General features: G+C 49.9%; 1 protein-coding gene across 2 annotated transcripts; it reads right to left on the reverse strand.

Moving 5' to 3' along the window:
* Positions 1–1,659: 1,659 nt before the first annotated feature.
* MYG1 (MYG1 exonuclease) lies at positions 1,660–15,449 on the reverse strand. 2 transcript variants are annotated; one of them, XM_063119685.1, is made up of 7 exons: positions 15,397–15,449; positions 13,481–13,593; positions 12,273–12,432; positions 10,778–10,927; positions 8,665–8,787; positions 3,771–3,952; positions 1,660–2,418 (listed from the first exon to the last, which is right to left on the reverse strand). In XM_063119685.1, the coding sequence occupies exons 3-7, from the start codon at positions 12,414–12,416 to the stop codon at positions 2,244–2,246; spliced, it is 774 nt and encodes a 257-aa protein (XP_062975755.1). In that variant the 5' UTR covers positions 12,417–12,432; positions 13,481–13,593; positions 15,397–15,449; the 3' UTR covers positions 1,660–2,243. The 2 variants fall into 2 exon arrangements, with proteins under 2 accessions (XP_062975755.1, XP_062975754.1); XM_063119684.1 differs by lacking the exon at positions 15,397–15,449 and adding an exon at positions 15,177–15,339.
* Positions 15,450–17,237: the final 1,788 nt, after the last annotated feature.

Below are 17,237 nucleotides of genomic sequence, written 5' to 3' on the forward strand. Positions count from 1 at the left end.
ACAACAAATGCATGTTTCCCCTAGCAGTCCTGCGCCTTCCCTGCTTTTTGGCTCCTCAGTCCCCTCACCACAGAGGGGCTCAAGAGTAATGCAGATATGGCTCATGCAGAGTGAATCCCCCCCTCCAAAATTTGCATGTGGTGCACCCCGTCCCCTCTCTCGTGCACCCAATACGGCAACCTCCGTCCTCTTCCCAATGGCCAGTGACAGGCTAACCACGGGCTGCACCCAGGAACCAACTTTGCGCCACGCTGATAGGCCAAACAGGGCCTTCGTTGTATAATGAAGCCCCTAGTGAGAGATGTGACTGAGAATTTCCTCTCCTTTCCAGCACAATAGTCCTACAATTAACTTGCTTATTGTGTGCGTGTGTTGTTTTATTATTCATTTGATCATTGCTGTTGCTTGATCAAGCTTCCTCTTCCCACCTGCAATTTCTTTTTTTAAAAAAAATTGCATGTGTTTGTTTTTTAAGGATTTTTTTATTCCTTGAGTCCCTTTCTGACTTCATATTGTGATGCAGCCACTTAGGTAGCCTCAGAGCCGATCAGAAGGGAGGGGCGCAGGAGAAGAGCCCCATTGCACTGGGAAAGCAGGTGGGAAGGAGGAAAATTTCGAGGAAAGTTTTCCCTTCCTTTGCCCACCCCACTCTGGCAATCCAGTCTGACTGGGAATCACAATATGGATATATACTGATCGGGCTCTTACTAGCTATGACAGGGGAAGAAGATACACGTTTGTGTGTGTAGGGAGAGGTTTGGGGCCGGGGACTCTTATCATGAAAGAAAAGCATTATCTATTAAAAAAAAAAACCTTTAAAAGTTACGAAAGCACTTGAGCTCCAAACACTGCTCTTCTATTTAAGTTGTGGCTTCCAGAGGCACCTTGGCTGAGAGGGTTGGGTTTGAATTGGAGGAGACTTGGGGTTTACTGCCAAGTGATGTGATGATCATCTTATGTCTACTCCGAAGTAAGTCCCATTGTCTTCGATGGGGCTTAGTCCCAAATAAGTGTGCTGAGCCTCTTATCTCTACCCAGAGTAATTCCTGGCTTTTCTGGGGGCTGTGATGAAACAGTACAGAAGACATCCCCTCCCAACTTTTGCACACATGCCAAGGAAGGAGGGAGGCACTTAGAGGCACTCTGTCTTTTGAAATGTCTATAGGCCCTGCCCCTATGAGCAGCAAAAGCAGAAAGCACAAAATGGTTTAAATAACAAATTATGCAAGTTTGCCTAATTTATTCAGGACACAGAATTTGGATTGCTTGGATACAGATTTTTTTTAAAGCTTTACGTACATACAGTTCACATCCTTCATACAGCTTTCACAAAATAATCCAAAAAAGACGTAGGCACAGTAGCCCTGTACTACATAATGGCAGCCTTCTTGTGTGTATTTATTTCCAAATCCATCACACTGTGTAGGGTGACCGTATGGAAAGGAGGACAGGGCTCCTGTATCTTTAACAGTTGCATAGAAAAGGGAATGTCAGCAGGTGTCACTTGTATACATGCAGCACCTGGTGAAATTCCATCTTCATCACAACAGTTGAAGCTGCAGGAGCCCTGCCCTGGTCACTCTAGCAAAAGAGGGCAGGGCTCCTGCAGCTTTAACTGTTATGATGAAAAGGGAATTTCACCAGGTGCTGCATGCATACAAATGACACCTGCTGAAATGCCCTTTTCAATACAACTATTAAATATACAGGAGCCCTGTCCTCCTTTCCATATGGTCACCCTACCCATGTGCCCAGCTCCTAAGTTCTTTGCAAGAGAATCGGAGGTGGGTGATGGGTGGTAGCAGACAAAAGACTTTCAGTAGCCCCTTCTGGCCCATTCCCAAAAGGATTCTTTTACTTTGTTGTTTTCCAGGGGTTAGATCCAGATTTAAGCTGGTACAACTGTGCTGGCAGTAGACTTCCCTGCACCCTCCTTTCCACAGCAGCCCCTCCGGCACCCTTGGAGTCAGGAGACCCTGCAGAACAGGATGAGGGGAGGGGACCTCCCAAAATCAGGTGGAGGGACCTTCTGCAGGGGAGCCCTTCCTCTTGTGGAAGGCAGATCCTGGATCCAATCCCTGGCACTGTTTTGAGGGTTTATCTCCAGCTCACCGTCCAACATTTTGTCTCAGGCATACATATGCAAACAGGGTGGTTTTGTTTGTTTCAAAACAACCCATAGTTTATGGCAATCGCACAGAAAGGGGAATCCCCACAAGTCCATCTGGGAGGTGCTTAGGTCTTCAGTTGGCTTCCATCTGCTGAGCCAACGTCTTCTGCGCCATTTCCAGCGCCCCTTCCTTGGAGTGGTTGCCCCCAATGAAGCCGCTGGAGTGGACAAAGACGCAACCAGGGATCCCGCTGACCTCAGAGAGCTCCTCGTCGCGCAAACCGCACCATTCCTCCAGAAGCGACAACCTGTGGAAGGGTGGGGGAAGAAAATCAAGAGTGACCACGGCCGGGAGCAGGGGGTGGAATTAGCCTTGTATCCCGGGATGGCCTTAGAGCAGGAGTGGCCAATGTGCGGCCTGTAGTTCTGGCCCTGATGCCCCCCCCAAACTGGTAACATACACACACACACACACACACACACACCAAAATACAGCCGTCATTTTGAAGTATTTTTGATCCTTTTAGTGCTCTGTAGCTATGACTACAGAGCACCAAAGGGACAAAATGAGCCTGAAAACCATTTTTGACCCTTTTGATACTCTGTAGCTGCTCTGGATGCTTCTTTTCTGGCACTGGGAGGGGTGTTATAAGATGTGGCCCACGGGGGTGGGAAGAATGACTTGCAGCCACAGGAAAAGTAAAAGGGACTAAATCCTACCTCAGCCTGGTCCACGTGCTTTGATATTCACTAGGCCTTAGCTTGGGGCAAGGCTGCAATATATCCTTATTTCACTCTATCCCCACAACAACCCATTTAGTTAGTCATTATTATTCCCATTTTACTGACAGAATACCTGAGGTGCAGGAAGTGGAATGAACAGAAGTGGGAGGTGTAAGGGTAAGGCAAGGGTTAACCTGTTCCTAGAGCATGGCATGACTTTTAACTTTGATTTATGATCTTATTTTTATGGTTTTAGAGAAGAACTGATAAGAAACGCAGATGCATGTGGGCAGCACCGGAATGGAGAAGTTGTAACTGTCTAATGGACTTGAGCGATGAGCCAGGCGGCTCGGGGTGTGAAAAAAACACCATCCATCTAATTGGGGAGGGAGGAAGTTTGGAGCCTGGGGGAAGGGTATAAAAGAGGTTGGGGAGAAGCCGGGGGGTGTCTGCTGTCGGCCGAAAAGGAGACCGGTGATGTATGTAACCTGTGATAGATTTTAGCTTGTGGTGTTGGGTTCTATTAGTGTGCATGTATTGTTGGATTAAACCAAACCCTGTGTTCCTACCCTTTTCCTAATAAAAGGTCTAAAACCTCATATTGTGTGAGCTTGGAGTGTCTCCCCGGGGTTCCGTGCTGAATCCAGTGTGAAAAAACCAGTGGTTGCTGGCTCTCTTCCTTTACAGGAGGGAACTGGGAAAGGGGTAGAGGGATATAAACTGCTCATATAGGTGATTACATTCCTGGTCTTATGCTGCAATCCATTCATTAGCTTTTAAGGTGCCATTGGACTCTTTATTGTTTTTAAATATGTAAGCACAGGTGCAACAAGAGAGATGGTGCCCACGATCTGGAACTATGGGATTTCAAAACTCTCTCCCGAATGCCTCCAGAGACAGGACACAAGGAAAAAGGTGTACCGGAGCTCCTGCTCACCGGTTCTGAAAGGTGCGCAGCCCAGCCGGGACACTCTGTACCCGCCACTGGCCACCCTGGTCTGTGTACAAGATAAATTTGAGAGGCGTCTTCACATCCATCTCTTGCTCGAGGCTGAAAAGATGCTCCTTCCATGGGCAGCCGCCCTGGGCTAGTACCAGAATCTCACCGCTGGGATCGACCTACCAAGGAAAGTCATGGTCACCGATCATACCATGTCATGGCCACACAGGTCAGGCAGGAGCATCAGCTATGATTGATAGCTGTGGTTTCAGTGCAAATCACAATGACTACTCTTGTAGGCCAAATCTACACCAAGCAGGATGGAATGTGACAGTGGCCCCAACTGTTGTCAATATTGTTATAAACCGTTTTAAAGCAATAGTGTAAATCCAGTCCTATAACGTAAATCCACCTCTCTACTGCAGGGGTGCAGAACCTGCTCCCCGGGGGGCAAATTTTAGGCTTCTGGCCATGCCCCTTCCTCCACAGCCACTGATTGTTGGGTGGTTTCACAGCTTTTGTACAGTCCCCCTCCCCCATTTTAAAAGGTTGAAATAATAATAATAATAATAATAATAATAATAATAATAATAATAGTTACCCACCTCTCCCTCTGGATTGAGGAAGGGTACAACACAAATGCAAATGCCATAAAATACATATAATTGATTAAAACATTTAAAACTAATACATTATTAAAATCAGCACAACATTAAAAGGCATCTTAAAATTCAACTAGGTAGGCCTGCCGGAAGAGATCAGTCTTTATGGCTTTCTTAAAATCTGGAAGACTGTTAAGTTGACAAATCTCTCCCGGGAGGTCATTCCATAATCTGGGAGCAGCAGATTGTGCCTCCCGTAAGGCTTAATGACTGGCAGGCAGTGTTTTAAATATGCTGGGGGTTTTGTTTTCTGGCCATGCCCCTTTTACTTTCAGTCCCTGAGATCTTCTCTGTAATGGGCTGAAAGAGGTTCAACATCCCTGCTATAGTGCAAGACCCAGTGGCACCATCAAACTGCTGGAGGCTCAGGCCTCTCTTTTTCTTTTACTTTCTAGTCCCCATGACCTGGCAATGTGCGCTGTCTACCAGTGGCTCTCGAACTGGAGACAGATGCAAATTGGGCTTCTGCCAGGGTGGGAAACAGAAGCTTGTGGCTTATTTCCACCTTCGGACTCCCAGCTGTGAACATGCAGCAAAACAGTTATGTGCACATTGCAAAGTACCATGGGCATTCATGTTCTTTTCTACTTGAGAATCGCTTCCACATAAGAAATTCCCCCTTGGGGCAAAGCCGGTGCATAGTGAGAAAAGGAGCTTCAAGGAAAACAAAGGCGAAAGATTTATATGATCTGAAGAGAAACCAGAGTACGAAGTATATCAAAAGATATCTTTGTGAACCTGGCCTTTGACTTAAATTCCCATCAGCCCAGCCAGCATGGCCAGTTGCTAGGAATGATGGGAGCTGGAGTCCAACAACAGAGCTGTTTGCATGTCCTGACAGCCCACCATGGCTTAATTTACCTGTGGCTGGGACATCATGCTGGGTGCCTACAGCCACCTGGCTTGCTGTCCTGTGCAAATCAGGTGGCAGGGATTATTCCTCAAATAACCGTAAAACAAGCCATGGGTTATTTGCAGGCAAAAATGGCGCTGACAGACATCCAGCATGATGTGACAGCCCCCGTGGTAAATTAAGCCAAGGTGGGCTGTTGTGACATGCGAACCAGGTCACTATCTGGAAGGCTACAGGTCCCCCACCCCGACCCCCCACACGTAGACCATGAATACTGTTATGAAGCCATGTGGAACACGTGCTGGTGACAGTTGGGCTACCAACTGTCTCTGCAGAGGCCACCAGTGAGGGAGGAAGCAGCAGCCAGGCACCTCTCCACCGTGCCTGGGTCCAGCTCCAGCTGAGTCCCCTCCCTCCTGCTGTCAACTGTCTCTGCAGAGGCCACCAGTGAGGGAGGAAGCAGCAGCCAGGCACCTCTCCACCGTGCCTGGGTCCAGCTCCAGCTGAGTCCCCTCCCTCCTGCTGTCAACTGTCTCTGGAGAGGCCACCGGTGAGGGAGGAAGCAGCAGCCAGGCACCTCTCCACCGTGCCTGGGTCCAGCTCCAGCTGAGAGTCCCCTCCCTCCTGCTGTCAACTGTCTCTGGAGAGGCCACCAGTGAGGGAGGAAGCAGCAGCCAGGCACCTCTCCACCGTGCCTGGGTCCAGCTCCAGCTGAGAGTCCCCTCCCTCCTGCTGTCAACTGTCTCTGCAGAGGCCACCAGTGAGGGAGGAAGCAGCAGCCAGGCACCTCTCCACCGTGCCTGGGTCCAGCTCCAGCTGAGAGCCCCCTCCCTCCTGCTACCAACTGTCTCTGCAGAGGCCACCAGTGAGGGAGGAAGCAGCAGCCAGGCACCTCTCCACCGTGCCTGGGTCCAGCTCCAGCTGAGAGTCCCCTCCCTCCTGCTGTCAACTGTCTCTGCAGAGGCCACCAGTGAGGGAGGAAGCAGCAGCCAGGCACCTCTCCACCGTGCCTGGGTCCAGCTCCAGCTGAGAGTCCCCTCCCTCCTGCTACCAACTGTCTCTGCAGAGGCCACCGGTGAGGGAGGAAGCAGCAGCCAGGCACCTCTCCACCGTGCCTGGGTCCAGCTCCAGCTGAGTCCCCTCCCTCCTGCTGTCAACTGTCTCTGCAGAGGCCACCAGTGAGGGAGGAAGCAGCAGCCAGGCACCTCTCCACCGTGCCTGGGTCCAGCTCCAGCTGAGAGTCCCCTCCCTCCTGCTGTCAACTGTCTCTGCAGAGGCCACCAGTGAGGGAGGAAGCAGCAGCCAGGCACCTCTCCACCGTGCCTGGGTCCAGCTCCAGCTGAGAGCCCCCTCCCTCCTGCTACCAACTGTCTCTGCAGAGGCCACCAGTGAGGGAGGAAGCAGCAGCCAGGCACCTCTCCACCGTGCCTGGGTCCAGCTCCAGCTGAGAGTCCCCTCCCTCCTGCTGTCAACTGTCTCTGCAGAGGCCACCAGTGAGGGAGGAAGCAGCAGCCAGGCACCTCTCCACCGTGCCTGGGTCCAGCTCCAGCTGAGAGTCCCCTCCCTCCTGCTACCAACTGTCTCTGCAGAGGCCACCGGTGAGGGAGGAAGCAGCAGCCAGGCACCTCTCCACCGTGCCTGGGTCCAGCTCCAGCTGAGTCCCCTCCCTCCTGCTGTCAACTGTCTCTGCAGAGGCCACCAGTGAGGGAGGAAGCAGCAGCCAGGCACCTCTCCACCGTGCCTGGGTCCAGCTCCAGCTGAGAGTCCCCTCCCTCCTGCTGTCAACTGTCTCTGCAGAGGCCACCGGTGAGGGAGGAAGCAGCAGCCAGGCACCTCTCCACCGTGCCTGGGTCCAGCTCCAGCTGAGAGTCCCCTCCCTCCTGCTGTCAACTGTCTCTGGAGAGGCCACCGGTGAGGGAGGAAGCAGCAGCCAGGCACCTCTCCACCGTGCCTGGGTCCAGCTCCAGCTGAGAGCCCCCTCCCTCCTGCTGTCAACTGTCTCTGGAGAGGCCACCGGTGAGGGAGGAAGCAGCAGCCAGGCACCTCTCCACCGTGCCTGGGTCCAGCTCCAGCTGAGAGTCCCCTCCCTCCTGCTGTCAACTGTCTCTGGAGAGGCCACCAGTGAGGGAGGAAGCAGCAGCCAGGCACCTCTCCACCGTGCCTGGGTCCAGCTCCAGCTGAGAGTCCCCTCCCTCCTGCTGTCAACTGTCTCTGCAGAGGCCACCAGTGAGGGAGGAAGCAGCAGCCAGGCACCTCTCCACCGTGCCTGGGTCCAGCTCCAGCTGAGTCCCCTCCCTCCTGCTGTCAACTGTCTCTGGAGAGGCCACCAGTGAGGGAGGAAGCAGCAGCCAGGCACCTCTCCACCGTGCCTGGGTCCAGCTCCAGCTGAGTCCCCTCCCTCCTGCTGTCAACTGTCTCTGGAGAGGCCACCAGTGAGGGAGGAAGCAGCAGCCAGGCACCTCTCCACCGTGCCTGGGTCCAGCTCCAGCTGAGAGTCCCCTCCCTCCTGCTGTCAACTGTCTCTGCAGAGGCCACCAGTGAGGGAGGAAGCAGCAGCCAGGCACCTCTCCACCGTGCCTGGGTCCAGCTCCAGCTGAGTCCCCTCCCTCCTGCTGTCAACTGTCTCTGGAGAGGCCACCAGTGAGGGAGGAAGCAGCAGCCAGGCACCTCTCCACCGTGCCTGGGTCCAGCTCCAGCTGAGTCCCCTCCCTCCTGCTGTCAACTGTCTCTGGAGAGGCCACCAGTGAGGGAGGAAGCAGCAGCCAGGCACCTCTCCACCGTGACTGGGTCCAGCTCCAGCTGAGAGCCCCCTCCCTCCTGCTACCAACTGTCTCTGCAGAGGCCACCGGTGTGGGAGGAAGCAGCAGCCAGGCACCTCTCCACCGTGACTGGGTCCAGCTCCAGCTGAGAGCCCCCTCCCTCCTGCTACCAACTGTCTCTGCAGAGGCCACCGGTGAGGGAGGAAGCAGCAGCCAGGCACCTCTCCACCGTGACTGGGTCCAGCTCCAGCTGAGAGCCCCCTCCCTCCTGCTGTCAACTGTCTCTGCAGAGGCCACCAGTGAGGGAGGAAGCAGCAGCCAGGCACCTCTCCACCGTGCCTGGGTCCAGCTCCAGCTGAGAGCCCCCTCCCTCCTGCTGTCACCTGTAACTGCTGAACTTTCCAACTAAGATTGTAGTGCCTGAATTTGCTTTCCTTTTCCCCCTCCTCCTCCTCCTCCCTCCCAATCCCCTTTCCTTTTGTGTCATGTCTTTTAGATTGTAAGCCTGTGGGCAGGGACTGTCAAGAAATACTTTTGTAAGCCGGCGTGAGAGCCTTTTTTAGCCGAATGGCGGCATAAAAATCCTTAAATAAATTAAATAAATAAATAAATAGTACCTCAAAGCGCTGCTGGATGGCCTCCTCCACCAGGGTGCGCGCAGGCAGCCAGGCACGGTAATAGTAGTCGAGGCGGTCCAAGAATTCGTTGCCCACCAGCTCCATGGCCTTCTGGAAACCAGCCTGAGAAAGACAATTCAAATCCTGAAGCCCGACGCAATGGCTCCCTTTGCCCATCGTAACTGCTGGCCTATTTGGAGAACGCGAGGCGCTGGCACTGGCCAACCGCTTTTGCACCGCTCCAGATAAGCCAATATTTTTAATCTTTGCCGTCTCTTTGCTCTTTATCAGGTGAGATTTGCTCCGGGAAGACAGGAGAGAGCGGCTTCTATGCGAGCCACTTCCGAGCCAGTGGCCCTTCTGCAGACAGACAGCGGGGCATATGGGCGTCACGAAGGGTCTGGCCCTCAAGGAAACAGATTAGGCCACAGCGCTGGCCGCTTCAGACTTCAGCCTCAGCTGCACTCAAGCCAGTGACAGCTGGATGCAAAAGGCCTTTGGAAGGACAGGAATGAAGTTCTTGTACAAATTGCTGGCTGCGTTCAGACTTCATAACCCTTGACCGACGTTAGCTCACCCTGAGGCCCCTGCGCTCACAATTGCTTCATGCAGATTAGAAGCAAGTAGCACTGCTGCAAATATATATTGCTCCACAGATCCTCAGAATTAACCACCTGGGTCCTACCAGGCGGATATCAAGGGTTCTCAAGGACACAGTGCTAACATTGAACCATCCCGGATTTAGGAAAGCGAGCAAGTTAAATAGGCCTACTGTTTCATTTATTTATTTAAGTATTTAGTTCATTTCTAACCCACCCAACAGCCAAAGCTCTCTGGATGATTCACAAAATATAAAAGTACAACCAGAACAAAACTGAGTTGTCTAACAATAAAACTACTGTCTGAGTCTACTATCTATTCTGTTGTCCGATCTACTCTCTAGGTCAGGGGTGGGCGACAAGTGGCCCTCCAGATGATTTGGCCTACAGCTCCCATGATCCTTCAGAGAAAAGAGGGTGGCAGAAAGGGGGAAAGGAATGACACCCCCACTTTTGGCTTGGGCCCTGCCCACCATTGTCTTAGCTCCTCCTACCTGTGTCAGATTAACCATGAGGGAATTTGCCCCTCACACACACACACACACACACACACACACACACACACACACCGCCCCGCACTAAAGGAATATGCCTTTTTGATAAAAGAATAGTCTGATGGGATTGTGGTGCAGACGTGAAGTCAAAATGTCTCTATTTATTCTCGCTAGGGAATGAATCCACTTCGCAGGCAGCTTTGCCTCGTGGTCAGTTGATCGAGAACTCTCTATGGGCAGGCCTGGCATCAGCATTCAGCACTCTTGGGCAGTTTCTGAGTCCAGTGCTGAGACCTGGGCTCCTTTTAAAACTGCCGTTAGATTTCCCACAATGCTTCAGAGCAATGCTCCACTCAGAGATTCTGAGAAAGTAAAAATAGCAGCTCTTGGGTGCTCATTGGAGCAGTAGTGCTGCTAGAGGCTGTCACGAGATAAGCCCACTGGGAGCTGATGTCAGAAGGAGCCCACCAGAAGGTGCTTCGCTGAGGGACCACTTGAATGGGGAGCTGGCCGTCTACATAGACAAAAATATTTAACTATGGGTTGAGTCCTCTTCCCAATAGAAAGTATAAGACGGTGAGAAAAGTACACCCACACTCCCGCCCCCCCAGGGCTAACATCCCCCCAGAGCTGTTGGTTTGCCCCTCCATTGGGAGATGAGAGGACGGAGCAGGGCCTTCCCACCAGCCTAAACAGTCTCCTTAATTTCTTTTTATTTTCTCCCTCTTCCCTTCTCATCCACTTTTCCTTGTGTGTCGTGTCTTTTTTAGAATGTAAGCCTGAGGGTAGGGACTGTCTTCTTTATTGATACATTGTAAGCTGCTCCGAGAGCCTTTTGGCTGAGGTGCGGGATAAAAATACTCTAAATAAATAAAATAAATAAATAAACCTGCCCCTCACTTGTCATAAGGCCTGGATACCTGAAGGAAGCCTATCCTTTGCACCGTAAACAGCTCGGGAAACATGTCCGAAGGGCGACATACACATTTTAAAAGACGTGAGATTTGCCCAGATTCCTACCTCAGTGTCCTGATCCTTGTCATTCCAGCGGGGGTTCAGGTAGGCCACTCTGGCACTCACATTGGTGGTCATGGCATAGCGGGGCTCTCCGTCCCACTGGGAGATGCCATTGTCTATTGCGTCAATCTCCTCCACAAAGTTCTCGTACAACTAAAGGGAGGGGGGAACGAGAAAGAGCGAGTTCAGCAGGAGGCCCTTGAGAATTGGCTTTGGCTTGAGGGAGCGGGTGTGGACAGAGGGATCCAGTTTCCTCAGTGCCCCTAATATTCTCTGCTGCAACTTACAATTAGCTCAGTTTGAGTCTGCATGTCCCTATTTGACTTGGAGGTTCATTCACAGATAATTTGAACGGCAGGAGAGCTGTTTCCTCATGGCAACTCAAATGCATGCAGAAGGGAGGGAGGGAGATCCACACGAAGAGGCCGTTCATACGTACACCACAGCAGTACAGGATCAGCCACTCCCATGTCACTAAAGGCATGTGTGAACAGGCCCACAATCAGACTTGTAACAAAACCTGCGTCTAGCCTTCTACAGATTGGAACTGCAGTCCCTGACGCAATGCCTCTCCGCGTGAACCTACCCACACCTCATGACCAATATCTGAGGCCCTCTGCTGGGTGCCTCCTCCAAGAGTTGGTTTCGAGGATAGTGACAGCGGAGTGAGTTTTTTCAGTGGTGCTCCCTTGGCCCCCCAGATTATGGCATGCTCTCCCCAACAAGGCTCACCTGGTGCCAACATGGTCATCTTTTCAGCACCAGGTATTCCCAGGCATTTGATGGGCTCTTATTGCAGCAGGAGGTGCTGGTTTTAACCTATAAAGCCTTACACAGCTCAGGACCACAATACTTGACGGAACCCCTTTCCGACATGAACCTACCTGTACACTTCATTCAACATCTAATGTCCTTCTCCGGGTGTCTACTCCAAGGAAAGCTTGAAGGATGGCAACAAGGGAGAGAGCCTTTTCTGTGGTGCCCCCTGCCCCAATTATAGAATGATCTCCCCAACGAGGTCTGCCTGGTGCCATCATTGATATCTTTTTGGTGCCAGGTTAAAACTTTTCTCTTTTCCCAGGCATTTAGCAATATCTGATGAGCTTTAGTGATCCTAGATTTATTTTTAAAGCTGTTTATAGTGGTTTTAAATGCATGTTTCTGTGTATGTTGTATGTTTTTCTAGTTTTAAATGTTGTATATTGTTTTTAAGTGTTTTAATCTTATGAAAACTGTTCAGAGAGCTTCGGCTATGGGGCAGTATACAAATATAATAATAATAATAATGACAAAATTTGTAGTCTTTAACATTTGTTGATGTATACATTCTTTTAAATTATTTACCTGCTTTATGAAACAACAAAAAACATGGGTTTACTGCAGGTTGTTTAGTCCCTAAACAATGCAGCAGCCTGGGTTTACATGTCACTATTAACAACCTAAGAAGGAGCCAATTGTGAATTGTGTGCTAATATGGAAGAAGCTTTCTCACACACACCTTGTCATGAAGCACACGCACAACAGGATCGTCCTCTGTTAGGCCCAGTTGATTGGCCAGAATCTGGGAGCCAAAATGGAAGTACACCAGCCCTGCACTGCTCAGCTTGGTCTGCCAAGGTTTATCAGGTTTCAGGCTGTGCATCGACTCTCCGAATGACCTGAGGGAACAAGGTGATATTAGGAGAGACCATGAAGAACAGCCCTAAAGTCCCACCCCTGTATTCTAAGGTAACAAGAACTCCCAGTCCCAGTACATGGAAGTGAAAGTTTCCCAGTGGCTCAGAACTGGAATTCTGAAACACTCTGCTTTATCCTGGTTGTGCTTTTTATATTGTATTTTGTAATTGTGTTTTTAGACTGTTGGTTGTTTTATTATGCTTTCCATGGTTTTAATTTTTGTGAACCGCCCAGACAGCTTCGGCTATTGGGCGGTATAAAAATGAAATAAATAAATAATAAATACGCAGACTGCTGGAATCATTTAAACAACAATTTTTAAGAACCATACAAGCAAGCAAAACCAAAAAAGAAAACATCTTAGAACTAGTGCCTCAGCTGCTTTTTTTCTCCTCCCTCCTAGTCCCTTTTCTTTTTGTGTTGTGTCTTTTTGATTGTAAGCCTGTATGTGTCTTATTAGTGATCTTTGCAAGCTCTTCTGGGAGCCTTTTTCATCTGAGCAGCACAGTAAAAATACTTCAAATGTTAAAGAAACAGTGCAAGGAGGGGAGTGGGTAATGTGCCTGGGGTTTGGAATGAGCTCCTTACCATAACATGAATGGGAAAAGGAATTAGGGATATTTAATGTGCATCGTTTATCTAAACTACAAAAGATGTCCTAACCATAGAACCTCCTCGTTTAGAGCTGAACCTCTTAGACTCCCAATGCAGCAGGAGCAAAATCAACCATGTCTTCTCTTGCCGGTTAGTGCCTGGCCCTGTCGTCCTCCATGCTTTTCACTTACTGTGCCACACATTGTATATTAAATATCAGTATTAAATTCAAAATATTGTATCGCATTTTATTCTTTTAACTGCAATCCACTAAAAGAACGCTTGTTATCGGGTGGACTGAAAAGAAAAGGGCTCCAGGTCAAGGAAGCATGGCGGCCACAACCCCCACCCCCTGCATTGAGAGATTTAAGAGCTCTCAATAAGGGAAAGAGGCTAGCATATTTGGAGGAAATGCTTAAGGGACCTCAAAAGTACCTCTGGTGATGGTCATAGCGATGCTTCTGCGGGTCGTACTCTCCCCCAACGTCCACCACCACGTCACAGCCTGAGAGCAGCTGGGGATCCCGCGTCCGGATGATCTCTGCATCCTGGGGGCACGACAGCGTGACAACAAACACAAGCAGTGAATCAAACTGCGCCCTGATGCCACTCTGACTGCCCCCCTGGGGGTTTCTGCACCTGTTCCTTTCTAGCTAGTAGCTGGAGGTTTCAAAGAAAAAGAGAATAAGTGACATCAACTTTGCATTGGTGCTCCCGTATGCAGAATTTGGGGTTCAAGGGTGCTGTACTTGCAAGATGTAATTTGAAGTGTAATTTGAAAAATTACAGCTGTCGCAAGAATTCATGTCCCTTTTCTTGTTTTTTGTACCACTGGAACTTGGTAGGAATCAGGCTAAGCAACTGCATGGATCAGAGTGCTTTGCTGGAAAACAGGGCTGGGGAGGAAGCTGGTATATCCGCTTCATCATCCGTGCCATACTGACCACGTAGACCACCCTACCTTATGCGAGATCACCCATGACAAAGGTCCAACATGATCAGTGCCGCAAAACTAGCCTTGTAGAATAGCCGATATATTTGTGTGTGTGTGTGTGTGTGTGTATGTGATGCATGTAGCTTTTTACACACCAGAAATCAGAAGAAACTTGCTTTTTTAAAAAAAACACCATGCAAGTTTCTAGTTCTTATGATTGTGACAATAGCTTTAAAAGCATATGGTCAACTTCTGATGAAATCCCAGTAACGTGGGGGGCAGGCAAAGACGTCCAATGATCAGAGACTCCTCTTTTCTGCTTTTTTTGATGCAGAACTCTGATTTATTTATTAGTTAAAAATTTGATTTATTTAGAGTCCTGGGAATAGAAAAGTACTAAGGAAGTGTATCTTGCAAGTGGAATGGAGGTGGGGAGGTTTCTTTTCTGCTCTGTTGCCTGCAAAGATTCAGTATAAGGAGTGAGCTTGGGCGCAATCTTGGGACTGCTCAAAAACTGCTGGGATTTCCAAGGTGAGTGCGACATTACAGCTAAATCTTATTTCTATTTACCTACAGCGCCCATCAACCGCACTGTGTATTGAATTCTAATTCTTCTGCGCCAGATTAGGAATCCTTTCTTTTGTTCTGAAAACCAGTAAAAAGAAATAAGACATCCTAAAGCTGTGTAGCTTTTTGGGGGGAGGGGGGTGGGAACCATCCGTGCAATTCCGAAGTGCGCGAGGGGTGTCACGTTTCGTTCAGCCACCAATTCAGTTTTGAGCACGTGCCCGGTGATGCGTTTTTATCATCAGAAAGTATCCAAAGGAAAACGGGGTGGATGTGGGGAGGCGGAGCGCTTGCTTGGCGGCCGGAGCTGGGCTCCGATCCAGTGTGGCGCTTGCAAGGGGCCTTGGCAATAAACGGGGATGGGGAAGCGGGTGCATCTTGGCCCGTCTCGGAGGAGGGGCGCCACGTGCGTACTAAAGGGAGTAGAGAGTCTACTCTCTACCGCAGCCTTGCCCACTCCAGAAGCGTTCGACTACAACTCCCAGGGTAGCTGGGGGTTGTAGTCCCACCACATCAGGGGGCACCAGTTTGGTCCAGAGTAAGCCCCGGTGGGACTGACTTCGGCGTAAACATGCACAGGATGGCGCTGTAACGAAGCGGAGGGTGCGGGTTCTGATCCGGATTGTCTACCTGATAAGAGGGAAGCAGGCGCAAGAGAAAGCACGCGAGCGCCTCGTCGCAGTGGAAGGTCCCCCCGTGGGTGCCGATGCGGGCCGGCCGGGGCCGCTTTGGGCCAGGCATGGGGCTCCGGGTGAAGAAGCGTGGAAGCCCGACGAACAGGCGGAGCATGCGCATAGCGAACCAGGCCTGGGCCCGACTTCCTCCGCTGCCGTTGCCTGCGCGCCCTTACCGTATGCCTGGGACTCCGAGCGCAGTTAGAACTGCCATCGAGTCTCGGACGGGGTTGGGAGGTTCGTAGCTTTTCTTTATTTAAATTTCCCTACAGGTCCATTGAAGGACATCATTTCCGGGGTGGGAGGAGAAGCCGCAAAAAAGACTATCTTAAAAAGTGACCCATGTAAATCCTTACTTTCCCTACACCTTTTCAAGCCCAGGCGCGGTTTACGTGCCTTACAGCGCAAACTGAGTTCAATGGGGCTTACTTAGTACCAATTATGTAGGAGTGCAGCATGGGTGTGTGGGTGGGTGTGAGAGAGAGAGGGGGGGGCGCTGGTTCAGACAACACGCTAAACCATGCTGCTTAATGCATTCCCTTAACCATTTCGTGGTTAAGCAGCATGGTTTAGCGTGTTGTCTGAACCAGGCCAGAGAGAAAATAAGGGGCGGTGTTTGCTCTTTTATCAGTTATTTCACAGCATCTTCATTTACTCAATTGATTTCAAATATATTTAATACGACAAACTGCCTGGAAAGTTCTGTGCAAGATGATCTGATTTTCTCTCTGTTCCTTTTATTGTTTGAACCTGTGTGTGTGTGTGTGTGAGAGAGAGAGAGAGAGAGAGAGAGAATGGGGCGGGGTGTGTGTGTGTGTGGTTCAGACAACACGCTAAACCATGGTGCTTAATGCATTCCCTTAACCGTTTTGTGGTTAAGCAGCATGGTTTAGCGTAGTGGTTCCCAAACTTTTTCAGGAAACTGGCCCCTTGGTTCCACAAACTCATGCCCAGTGCCCCCTACCCTACCATATAAAAATCATTATTCAGAATAGTGGTTTTCAACGACCCACTAAGGAAGATAATAACAATAAAATTCAAACTAGTAACAATTAATTGAATATTTATTCAAAATCCAAAGCACCCGCCTCAGGCTTGCCGAGGGAGGAAGGGAAAAGAGAGCGAACACCTCTGTTTTGCAGCAAGCGTGGCAGGGCACACCAAGCAGGGTATGTCTCTTCATTAGCATTTTGGTGCTTTGAAACATTTCAATTCACTGTTAAATGGACTTCAGAAGTCAAACTACAGCAGAAAATCTTAAATCATTCCACTTTTACACCTTTACAGTTTCTTACACATTTGTGCATTCTGCCTATTTCCGGGGCAGAATTTAAAATTCTAATTATGACCTATACCAGGGTAGACAACCTTTTTGGGCTGTGGAGGCATCTGGCAATTTGAGAAATGTCCTAGGCACTGCTACAAAATGGCTGCCATGGGAAATGCTGCAAAGGACAAGTAAATTGCCAAAACTCTTGAGTGCAAAAGCAAAAGTGGGATCCGAGTACCAACACAGTAAACAACTGTTGAACCCAGAGTTTTCAGCACCAGAAAAATATTTCACAGCAATCCCAGCTACGGGTAAGAATTAAATTAAAAAAAATAAGGGAGGGGTAGGCACCTTGGGGGATGCCTGCGGGCAGCATGTTGCCTCCCCTGCCTTATACAGCTTGGGACCCAGCTGCCTAAAAGACTGACTGCCTTCTCCCATACAAGTCTGTCTGAGTCTTAAGAAAAGAGGCCCTTCTTTCAAGAGTGTCCTTTAGAGATGTGTCTGGTGGCTGCTCCAAGGCTGTGGAACTCCCTCCCATGGGAGGCTAAGTTCATTCTCTCTTTGCTTTCCTTCTCCTGGCGGACAAAGACCTTTTTATTCCAGCGGGCCTTTGGCGTGAAAGCAGGTCTGTTGGGTTGGATGCAGGTTTTGTTCTATTAGTATGTTTTTAACTGTGTTTCAACACATTTGTTTTATTATGGTTTTAATTACATTTTATTAATGATTGTAAGTTACCTCGAGTGC

Source organism: Elgaria multicarinata, chromosome 3, assembly GCF_023053635.1.
Source record: "Elgaria multicarinata webbii isolate HBS135686 ecotype San Diego chromosome 3, rElgMul1.1.pri, whole genome shotgun sequence".
NCBI classification, from domain to species: Eukaryota; Metazoa; Chordata; class Lepidosauria; order Squamata; family Anguidae; genus Elgaria; species Elgaria multicarinata.